This window comes from Pygocentrus nattereri, chromosome 11 (genome assembly GCF_015220715.1).
Source record: "Pygocentrus nattereri isolate fPygNat1 chromosome 11, fPygNat1.pri, whole genome shotgun sequence".
NCBI classification, from domain to species: domain Eukaryota; kingdom Metazoa; phylum Chordata; class Actinopteri; order Characiformes; family Serrasalmidae; genus Pygocentrus; species Pygocentrus nattereri.
The window spans coordinates 39,588,905-39,601,062 of record NC_051221.1 but is presented as its reverse complement, the minus strand read 5'-3'; the positions used below and the strand labels follow the sequence as shown (position 1 = coordinate 39,601,062).

General features: G+C 43.5%; 1 protein-coding gene across 2 annotated transcripts in view; it reads right to left on the bottom strand.

Moving 5' to 3' along the window:
- cacna2d1a (calcium channel, voltage-dependent, alpha 2/delta subunit 1a) overlaps positions 1-12,158 on the bottom strand; it is a 172,985-nt gene that overhangs the window by 5,768 nt on the left and 155,059 nt on the right. For both annotated transcript variants that reach the window (XM_017706447.2, XM_017706448.2), the window contains 5 exons: positions 10,000-10,052; positions 4,079-4,134; positions 3,179-3,296; positions 2,900-3,012; positions 662-744 (listed from right to left, as the gene is read on the bottom strand). In XM_017706447.2, coding sequence (XP_017561936.1) covers positions 662-744; positions 2,900-3,012; positions 3,179-3,296; positions 4,079-4,134; positions 10,000-10,052 — 423 coding nt within the window. The remainder of the gene's footprint in view (positions 1-661; positions 745-2,899; positions 3,013-3,178; positions 3,297-4,078; positions 4,135-9,999; positions 10,053-12,158) is intronic.

The following is a 12,158-nucleotide window of genomic DNA, read 5'->3' as shown; positions in this document are numbered from 1 at the left end:
CACATTACACAGCCCAGCGCACAGCAGAGAGAGAGACAGAGAGAGAGAGAGAGAGAGAGAGAGAGAGAGACAGAGAGAGACAGAGAGAGAGAGAGAGAAAGAGAGAGAGAGAGAGAGAGAGAGAGAGAGAGAGAGAGAGAGAGACAGAGAGAGACAGAGAGAGAGAGAGAGACAGAGAGAGAGAGACAGAGAGAGAGAGAGAGAGAGACAGAGAGAGACAGAGAGAGAGAGAGAGAGTCATGCAGCAAAAACATTCAACAGAGCACAGAGTAAAGTGTGAAGAAGTGCATGGAAGAAGCAGTTAAGCAAGAGGAAAAAGAACGAGTGTGCAAACGTGTGTGCAGGAGTGTGAAGCAAAGTTAATAAAACATGAAAAACTGTCGAGACCAAGCATTCAAGCACGTAGATCTGTCACACAGAGACCTGCTGAAGAGCGAAGCCTCAGGCGTGTGTCTGCTTCAATATACGCTAATCAGATCTCCATCATCCACTGATTCACAAAAACCAAACAGGTTCCTGTGTGACAGATGTTGTTAACTGGTTATAGAGAATAAAAGACAAGCAGTCTGAACATCAAGCACATGCGGTGCTTCTGAGTTTGGTTGCTCGCAGGCTGATTTACACACAGCAAGTGATTTTTCATGAACGGTGTTTGACTTACACTTTCATTGTCGTCAAAGCACTCAACTGGACCTTTCCGGTACCGCGGGTTGTTGGCTATAACGCAGGGGTCTGGACCTGAAGCTGAGACCACATGTTCAGGAAAAACCCCCCAGAAAAAACACATGTTCTGAAAGCATCGTATTTACCCAGTCAGAGATGTCAACCAGCAACACGAAATAAACACTGAACAGGCCTCTCATTTTGCCTGATTACTCCCGTCAGTCACAACGTATGAGAATAAAATGTGATAAATAAATGAAATTCCAAACTGCCTTCGTAGACATCACCTGTGTCAATGTCCCTGAGAGTTCGTAGACCAAACGTGAATTCTCTCACGCAGCAGACCATGTTTAAAATCATGCAGACTGACCGTGGTTCCAGCATTTGAAGAACTGGCCTGCCCATGCTCTGCCCTCAGCTGTGTTTTTCATAGCTACTGTTTCTTTAATAAGAACAGAGGCTTAAGTATAGAGAAGTACACAGTGTGAAATCATACACTCACCGGACACTTTATTAGGTGCACCGGTTCAGTTACTTGTTAACACAAACAGCTAATCAGCCAATCGCGCGGCCGCAACTCAGTGCATTTAGGCATGTAGAGGTGGTCAAGACAACCTGCTGAAGTGCTGACCGAGCATCAGAACGGGGAAGAAAGGGGATTTAAGGGACTTTGAACGTGGCGTGGTTGTTGGTGCCAGACGGGCTGGTCTGAGTATTTCAGGAACTGCTGATCTGCTGGGATTTTCACGCACAACCATCTCTAGGGTTTACAGAGAACGGTCAGAAAAAGAGGAAATATCCAGTGAGCGGTCAGTTGTGCGGACGAAAATGCCTTGTTGATGTGAGAGGTCAGAGGAGAATGGGCAGACTGGTTCCAGATGATAGAAAGGTGACAGGAACTCAAATAACCAACCAAAATCTCTGAGGAACGTTTCCAATACCTTGTTGAAAGTCTGACATGAAGAATTAAGACAGTTCTGAAGGCAAAAGGGGGTCCAACCTTTTACTAGCAAGGTGTACCTAATAAAGTTGCCGGTGAGTGTATACTGTAGCATTTATAGCTGTATCCTAATTTAGAATCTAGCTAGAAACTCATTTCCATTCAAACCAGCACCAAAATGTAGTGTGAGCCTCAGCTTTATCCAAAATGCCTACATTTAGAATGTGTTTTTAATATCAAAATGACATTTGGTACAGTAATGTGAAAAAGTCTGCAACCCCCACCCCTCCTTCCCCTTTGTTTAATTTCCAGTCAAAACTGCAAAAGTACGGCGTAAGTGCATCTGAAGTAAGAGTGGAGCGTGATCTCTCAAAGCTTTAAGTGCTCTTTATCTGATGGTGACAGTTTTGGTGGTCTGGCATGGTTGTTAGGAGTCCAATTTTCTTTGTATCTTTTGATCATTTGTTATACTTTGATCATTTGTTATACTCATATTTTGTAAAAAAATAAATAAATACAAGAATCCTCAGAAATGCCTCCTGAAAAATGAGCAACATGGCTGTTTTAACTGAAAATTAAATAAATGAAAGGTCTCTAACCACCTCAGCTGTCACTGAGTAGCTCGAATTTATTGATATAACTTGAGGCCCAATATTATCACATGCTCTGGTTTTGGCATTACGTTGATTTATACGGGACATATTTAGATTGATTTAGGCATGCAAGCATTTGCTTGACTAAAAGGAAGGGGGGCTCTGTAATCTTTCAGATGACTTACTCCCTTTCCTCTATTACCTGCATGGGTACGCACCTTCAGGGTTTTAGCTGAGGTCTTAATTATGAATTATAGTTTGGTATTATAGCGACAAGCAATAAAGTAAGTCTTATGATGTTCAGCAAATCTAACCTTTGAAAGTCAACATATTTAGTCGAAATAATCGTATTAGTTAGCTTCGTTAAGATCCTAGTCATATAATATTTAAAACTTAAAACTTTAAAAGTTTTTATGTATCTTATTCATCAGTGCATTGTTTTATTACACACTGGAAATTCAGAAGATACCGCTGGGCAGATTGAGGGAGAAGCAGCTGGACCTTCAGGGCTTTTGCTTAGGTCTTAAAATGATACTGCACATTAAACATGTGCTGTTATTACGATTGGTTTAACATTAGACCCTTTGTAATGTATACAGCCCCAAAGGTGCAGGGGGTTGTGTCCCTACCAATGTTGAGGCCAATGCAATTCGTGTGTGTGTGTGTGTGTGTGTGTGTGTGTGTGTGTATGCGTGTAGGATACAGGGCTGCTCAGCCTGGATGAGTGGCTTTACATCACATGTCTTGCAGCTCTCCTTAGCATCTGCAATAATTAGCACCAGATTGGTCTTCCATAGCTTCTCAGCAATGAACTGCCTGGAGAGATAGAGAGAGAGAGACAGAGAGCCAGAGAGAGAGGGAGAGAGATTAAAATTGTACTGAAAGAGGACTCTGCAGTCCCCCTACTCCATGCCCCCTCTGCCAGTCGTCTTCCCCATATGCCCATATTTACTTGTGGATGAGCTGTAAATGACTGTCTTACCTGGAGCAGTTGGCGCACTCCATGTTTCCCTTGAAGCTTGTCTCATTGTTTGCAAAGAAGTACTGAGTCTGTTCAGTGATGCAGCTTTCTTTCTCCAAGACGTCGTCATCTGGCTCCGCTGTGCGTCAAAGTACAGAGCAATGTTTGAAGTAAAGAAATCACTCATGATGCTCAAGTGATGAGTAAACTGTTGTCTTATTTCCATCTCTAAATAAAGACACTGCAAGAGCCTACATGTTTAAAGCCAAACAACACAGAAACACCCTAGTCATTCAGTGATATCAGACGTGTGTGGTATGGAAGCATCAACACGTGAAAGCATCACTTGACAATGTAGAAGTTGACGCTATGAAGTCAGAATTATCAAAAAGATATGTTTTATTCACCCACATGATAACATTAGGTTATAGACGTCTATTTCCTAGAAACCTGTGATGGACTGGCAACCTGTCCAGGGTGTATACTGCCTTCCGCCTGATGACCACTGGGATAGGCTCCAGCACCCCCACCCCGACCCAGAAGGGGAAGCGGCTTAGAAGATGTGTGTGTGTGTGTGTTTCCTGGAAACCTTTTTCCAAAAGCTCAGCATTTAGAGGCCTAAAATTATGTTTTCAAACATAAGTGTGGATTGAGTCTTAATGACACAAGTGTCCCTGCCTAGTGATTCATCTAAACTCTCTGCGAAGATTTCTGGGCTTAGAAAAAGTCACTCAATCCCACACATGGCTGCTGTCAAATTTGACATCACCACAAACAATCACATCTGGCATTTCACAACAACGTGGTCATTAATGTGGGGCTAGGTTTTCATCCAGTCAGTTTCATAACACTGCAATACACGCACTTCTAGCGAACAGCAATGACTTTGTCCATAATGACTTTCAGAGTTTGGTTTCTTACCTGCTTCCAGGAAATTAGGGAACGTTATGCTAACAAACAGCTGCTGCAGTATTGACCTGGAAATCAAAACAAACCAGCAGACAATCATTTTAAACAATAACACAGCACAGACCCACTTACTCAACTTTCATATGTCTGACTCAAATAATGACTCGTCTACAAGCAGGAATAAAGGGTCAAAAGTGACCTTGGCAATGAGGCGATCAGTTAAACTTAAGAAGTTAATTGGTAGACATAAGAGAGGGACATTAAACCTCATCCATATCTGCGGTATCTGTAGTGTACTTACAGTAACCTCAGACAAAAAAAACCTGATGACTCGAAATACACTTAAAACAGAACGGCAGTGGCTGAATTCTATAAACATTCATGCGACAAACATTTATTTATTAACATGTCATTTTTTTATAACATATTTTATGAGTTATTTTAGGAAAATCTGTATGATTTATTTGCACTTTCAGGATGGGACTCCTTTTCCAGAGAGAAGAATTTGTGGTGATACATTACTAGACGGGTACTCTTATTCAGAGAATGACTAATGTTCTCTGGAAACTAAAAAACACTAAATAATAACAAAAGACGGTTTAGGTTATTTGTATTCAACAGAATCACGCTTGTATTTAAAGTCTGTATTTTTCTTGTTTCAGGATGGAAGTTTAAGATGGAAACAAAAGGGTTAAATTCTTGAAAAAACCCACCACAAAATCAGTCAGTGAGGCATTTTTCGCCATGGTATTACGGTAGATATAATGGGACCAATGACGTGAGGAAAAATGTAAGCTTTACTCCAAGCATTCTGGAAGTTCTAGATACGTCACAGAATGTCAGTACAAACGGCAGTCTAATCAATCTATCCTAGGCCTCTCTACTAAAAGAATTACAAGGTACACTCTTAAAGAGATGGTTCTTCAAGGGTTCTTTAGTAAAGACAAAGGTTCTGTATAGAAGCATATACAACACACTCTCCAATAATCCGAAGAATTATTTCATGATGCTTAGAGCGCTTTAAGGACGCAGATGGTGAGACGTATGCTAACATGTCTGTCACAAGCTTCAAATAGGTTTTAGAAGCTTCAAATGTTCATGTGAATCACTGTTAGCTTAGTGATAACAAACTACTAGAATCCTACAGGGACTCTAGAAATTAGCATTATCGTAGCAGCAGAATTTTTCTCAAGTTTTGATCAAGTTTTTACATTTACAGCCTAAATTGAAAGCCTACAGTATCTCAGAAAAGTGAGTACACCCCTCTCATTTCTGCAAACATTTTATTCTATCTTTTCATGGGACGACACTATAGAAATGAAACTTGGACATAACTGTGTGCAGCTTGTATAGCAGTGCAGATTTACTGCCCTCTGAAAAGAACCCAACACACAGCCATTAATGTCTAAATATCTGGCAACACAAGTGAGTCCAGTCACAGTGAACGTGTCCAAATTGTGCCCAGTTGTGTCATCGTCCCTCCCTGGGGTCATGTGAGTCATTAGAGTTACAAGATTCCAGGTGTGAATGGGGAGCAGGGCTGTTCAATTTGGTGTTTTGGGTACAATTCGCTCACACTGGCCACTGGATATTCAGCATGACACCTCATGGCAAAGAACTCTCTGAGGATGTGAGAAATAGAATTGCTGCTCTCCACAAAGACGCCTAGGCTATAAGAAGACATCTAACACCCTGATACTGAGCTATAGCACGGTGGCCAAGGTCATACAGCGGTTTCCCAGGACAGGTTCCACTCAGAACAGGCCTCGCCAGGGTTGACCAAAGAAGTTGAGTCCATGTGTTCAGCGTCACATCCAGAAGTTGGCTTTAAAAAATAGACGCATGAGTTCTGCTAGTATTGCTGCAGAGGTTGAAGAAGTGGGAGGTCAGCCCATCACTGCTCAGTCCATACGCCGCACAATGCATCAACTCGGTCTGCATGGCCGCCGTCCCAGAGGGAAGCCTCTTCTGAAGCTGACGCACAAGAAAGCCCGCAAACAGTTTGCTGAAGACAAGCAGTCCAAGAGTATGGAACCATGTCCTGTATAGATAGATAAACTCGTTTGGCTCAGATGGTGCCCAGCATGTCTGGTGGCGTCCTGGTGAGGAGTACCAAGACAACTGTCTCTTGCCTATGGTCAAGATGGTGGTGCTGGTCTGGATCTGCAGGAGTGCTGCCGGCACTGGGGAGCTGCGTTTCACTGAGGGAAACATGCATTCCAAAATGTACTGTGACGTTCTCAAGTCAAGTCAAGTCAAGTCAAGAGGCTTTTATTGTCATTCCATCTATGTACAAGTACACAGTGGACTGAAATTATGTTCCTCCAGGAACATCACGGTGCAACAAGGAACAAAAAGTACAAAGTGTGAACGTGCAGACATGGTGTGCAAACAAAAAGTTAAACTAGAAACAATAAATACGATACATTAAACAGACATTAGACACAGTAAACAAACAGGACAGTGCAGCTCATTCTGGACATGAGGTAGTGGAATAAGGTACAGAGAAATATTAACACACTGTGATCTGTGAGTCACACAGTCAGATGACAGACATAAACACAGCAGTTACTGATGTAGAAAAAAACAGTAAAACAGTGTAAACACAGTGTAGCAGCAATGATCCAGATAGTGCCAGTAGAGCATCAAAAGATTTGTGTGTGTGGAGTATGTGTGTATGTGTGTGTGTGTGTGTGTGGGGGGGGGGTTAGGAGGGGAGAGGGACCCCGATGATCTTCTGTCCTCACTATACGCTGTAGGGTCTTGCGGTCTGAGGCGGTGCAATTCCCAAACCAGGTGATGATGCAGCTGCTCAGGATACTCTCCACAGTCCCCGTGTAGAACATGGTGAGGATGGGAGGGGGGAGATGAGCCTTCTTCAGTCACCGCAGGAAGTAGAGGCGCTGCTGGGCTCTCTTGGCTATGGAGTTGGTGTTGAGGGACCAGGTGAGGTTCTCTGTGATGTGGACACCAAGGAACTTGGTGCTCCTGAAGATTTCCACAGTAGAGCCAGTGATGTTCAGTGGGGGGTGGTCACCTCGCACTCTTCGGAAGTCAACAACCATCTCCTTAGTTTTATCTACATTCAGTGACAGATTGTTGGCTCCGCACCAGTCCATTAGCTGCTGCACCTCCTCTCTGTACGCTGACTCGTTGTTCTTGCTGATCAGACCCACCACAGTTGTGTCATCAGCGAACTTGATGATGTGGTTTGAGCTGTACTTTGCAGTGCAGTCGTGAGTCTGCAGAGTGAACAGCAGTGGACTGAGCACACAGCCCTGAGGGGCTCTGGTGCTCAGTGTGGTGGTGCTGGAGATGTTATTTCCTATGCAGACTAGCTGAAGTCTCTCAGATAGGAAATCTGCAAATTGCAGTGGGTCCAGTGAAGGAGGAAGTTGGTCTTGAATGTGCCTCATGACAAGCCTCTCGAAGCACTTCCTGATGATGGGAGTGAGTACAACGGGACGGTAGTCATTGAAGCAGGACACTGAAGACTTCTTCGGCACAGGGATGATGATGGTGGACTTGAAGCACGTTGGAACGACTGCAGTGCTCAGAGAGATGTTGAATATGTCCGTGAGAACATCAGCCAGCTGTGCAGCGCATTCTCTGAGCACTCCGCCTGGTATGCTTTCGGATCCTTGTGCTTTTCGTGGGTTGACTCTGTGTAGAGTTCTCCACACACCAGCAGTGGACAGACACAGTACCTGTTCACTTGGAGGAGGTGTGGTTTTTCTCACCGTCGTGCCGCTCTGTGCCTCAAACCGAGCATAGAAGTTGTTAAGTATGTCTGGAAGGGAGGCATCACTGTCACAAGCAGGTGGAGGTGACTTGTAGTTGGCGATGGCCTGGATGCTCTGCCACATGTGCCATGTGTCAGCAGTGTTTTGAAAATGATCATGGATTTTCTTTGAGTAGGCATGCTTAGCCTCTTTGATTGCCTGGGAGAGCTTGGCTCTTGCCACCCTGACGCTTGTTTTGTCCCTTGACTTGAAAGCCTTGTCGCAGGTTCTCAGCAGCAAACGCACCTCTGCAGTCATCCATGGTTTCTGGTTGGGGTGAGTTGTGATGGGTTTGGAGACAGTAACATCATCAATGCACTTGCTGATGTAGCCAGTCACTGATTCTGAGTACTCCTCTAGGTTGATGGAGTCACCGGTAGTAGCTGCTACTCTGAACATCTCCCAGTCAGTGTACTCAAAACAGTCCTGAAGAGCAGAGAGAGCTTCTGGCAGCCAGGTTCTCACTTGCTTCTGGCCTGGTTTGGCACGTCTGAAGCGGTCTGTATGCTGGAATGAGCATCACAGAGATGTGGTCAGAGTAGCTGTAGTAGGGGCGAGGCTCAGCCTTGTACGCGCCAGGGATGTTTGTGTAAACAAGATCCAGTACGTTAGCGCCACGGGTTGCAAAGTCCACATACTGATGAAATTTGGGGAGTACTGACTTCAGATTGGCAATGGTTGAAATCACCGGCAACAATAAACAGTTTGTTTGGGTTTGTGTTTTGGAGGTCACTGAACGGCTGAGTTCGGAGTGGAGCTCGTCATCCACGTCTCCACAAAAACGAAAACACAGCAGTCTCTGAACTCATGCTGGGCAGCCTGCTGAATCTGGAGGTAGACCAGTTTATTCTCCAAGGAACAAACGTTGGACAGAAGGAGCGATGGAATGGCTGGTCGTGTGGGGTTAGCCATTAGCCTAGCACGCATGCCGGCTCGCTTGCCTCGCTTCTGCCTCCTCGCGCATCGCTTTCGGCCAGCAGGCTCACGCAGCACCGGGGATCATAGCAGGCCTGGCTCACGCAGCTCTTCCCGCAGTTCGCTTGGAAGCAGAGATTGTGGCTGATTTCTCAGCTGTAGCAGGCTCTGGTGATGGTAGATGATGGTGCTGGTTAAAACAGTCATGATATCTAGTTTTTGGTCAGGTTACATGACAGACAGTAAACAAAAATAGTAAAAAAGCACTGTTTTGCTATTCCCGAAGCGGCCGCTGCAGCTCCTCGCCACACCGCCAGAATTGGGAGCATGATCCCCTCCCTTCGGGAAATGCACCGCAACTGCCTTGCTGTCTGAAGTCTGTCTCCAGACCTAAACACAATTGAGCACCTGTGGGGCATCCTCAAGCGGAAGGAGGAGGAGTGCAAGGCATCTTAACGTCCACCAGTTCTGTTATGTCATCATGAAGGAATGGAAGAGGATTCCAGTAGCAACCTGTGCAGCTCTGGAGAATTCCATGCCCAAGAGGGTTCAGGCAGTGCTAGATAATAATGTTTGGCACACAAAATATTGACACTTTGAGCACAATATGTTCACTGTGAGGTGGACTCATGTGTTGCCAGCCATTTAGACACTAATGGCTGTAAGTCTTTCTATAGTGTTGTCCCATGAAAAGATGGGTGGGTTTTGAGTCAACATGTTTTTGTTCTTTTCCATTTACATAAATATATGTCTAAAATTATTGTCTATGTGAATTGACTATATGCTACAGAAGTGGCAGATTAGGTTGGAAATCACTGGAGTATGAAGACAAAAGAAGTGAGTGTGTATGAACTGATTAGAGAAAGGTTTGAGAACAGAGGTTAAAGCTGCACTGTGTTAGTTTTGGGGATTTGGAGACCTCTCTGGTACAAATGTGTAATTGCATGCCACATGCAGAAGAATATTTTGCAAAGAAACTCATTCTAAACTTGGTGAAGGTCATGTCTTCTGAGGATGTGAGTAAATTATCTACAACTGTCCACATGTCATCACTATAAGGTTGATCTGCATTTCAGAGCCATCAAGCAGTGATGTTAATACATGAAGATGTATGATGTGCTCCTTTTGTTCTCCTGACTCGGTATTGCTGTTTAGTATAATTTTAATTAAAAAACACTAACATAATGCAGCTTTAAATTGATTAGCGTTCTCTGTCCATGCATAACGTCCACTCACCAGGCTGCTGCAGAGGCCCACCAGCCCACATTCAGTATATCTGCTATGGTCGGCTGCGAGGGACAAAATACACAGCATGTTACTCTCATATCCAAAGTACACAGCGCTAGCTTTCCAGACTTTGCAGTGCAGAGTGAGTCCATGAGCAGAGGAGCGAAGGAGCACCCAAACATCCTGCTTTTCATTGGCAAGGCTCCACAGCAAACTCTGCCAAATGAAGAAACAAGGCCAAGGAAGCTGGAGGAACGAGCTCAGAGCAGACCACTACAGACGCTAGTGTAAATTTACAAACAGGGCAACAAGTGAGATCTGGGCTGCATTAGCAAGAACGCACACGCTGCTTTAATTAACGCTGGAGAGGATGCGTCCCCGTGCGCTGATTCAGGACTGAGTGTTTGTGTTTTGGACGGATTAGTCACCGGGGCCAGACTGACCCGTAAGTTTAAGCTCACTGAAGATCAGAAAGAGAGCGTGAGCCGGCCCTGTGGGTTGATTATAGAGCGATCACACGCCAATGATGGCTGAGGCTCACTTTCGCTTTATGGCCTGCCAGAGTTTACAGGGCCAGCTGAAGGCCTGAGCACAAACAGCTATTTTTAGCAGGCGGTAACGTTTTTAGCAGGCTACGAACTTTTCACGACGGAGGTAGCAGACTATGGTGCTATAAGATTAAAGGCCTTTGATTAAGACCTCCAGTGTCACGACTAGGACCAAAATTGGCCTGAAGTCCGATTTTCAGAAGAGTGACGAACATCACATGGTGAATAAATTGGCTGCTGAGTACCAACTGTCAGTTTAGGTTCATCCCTCCATTCTTCCATAAACTAGTAAATGAGCTACCCTGCTTAACTGTATTAGTTCACTATTTAATTATTTGTTTACCCATTTATTTTCAGTCAAAAATACATGCTGAACCCTATATTTACAAAATCAGTTGATAGTTTTATTGATTTCATTGAATTCACCTCTCTTTCTTTTTCTCTCTCTCATTTCTTGGTCTTCACTGATACTGAAAACCATATGTTTAAAGTGTGTTATAAACATGTGTCTCCACCAAAGCCCAGTGAACAGGAAGGTAGACAACTCATACAGATAACCAGACTAAATATAGCCTAATGCCATGACACTACGTCATCAGTATCCTAGTTAAGATTGGACTGTCTAATGCTCGTTGCGGTAGTTCATGAGTAAATACATAATACAGCAACTCTGATCCCCCATTTATTTATCATTTGTTACCTAATATTGTAGGATTGGGTGATATGGCAAAACATTATATCGTTATATTTCACAACATTTTCACAATTCACAATTTACAACACAATATAAAAGCTGAAACAGACAAAATAGAAACTCTAGCACCACTTACAACAAACACTACTTAAAATACTATAATATACCAACAAACCTATAAAACGACAATGAATTATATTCAGTGTTTCACAAACTACACTGTAAAAAATTCAGTTAACGGTACTAATTATGCTCTTTTACGATAACAATAAACATTGTCATATTGCCCACTCCATAATATAGCTAACTAATGACTAATATAGCTAAATACAGTGTAGCCTAAACTGACCAGCTAGTACTGTGCAGGTACATCTTTCGTTCATCAAGGTACAAAACATGTAAATCCAGTTATGAACCCTAAAAAAGTTTTTTCCCAGTGGGAAAGTACATACATTGTATATTTTCATAAGTTTTAAACTAGAACATTAAAATAAAAGGCTGGAGGCGAGACGGGGTGTGTGGAGCCAGTACAACTTGGAAGATATAATTCCAGTTGATTATGGTATAATTATGTTCCCTGACTAAAGGTACTGAGATATACCCTTCAGGGTACCAGCCCAGTGATAACTGGGGTTCTGCCCCAGTCACAGTACCTTTATTAGTATTAGTACCTTTATTTCTGAGGCTAAAGCCTGCTGACTTAGCAAGCAACATTTAAAGGGGTCTAAATTTATATAAATTTATATATATATATATATATGGCTTGCATTTTACAAGCATAACCTATAAACATGCCTATTTAGCTATGTTGTATGTTAGCCTATAGGATGTGTGTTGTATACCTGTGCACTCTGGGTAAAGGGTAAAAGTGGATATTCAAGTCTATGTCCAAACCACAGCTGTTCTCTCCTGAGAACTAGTCATTG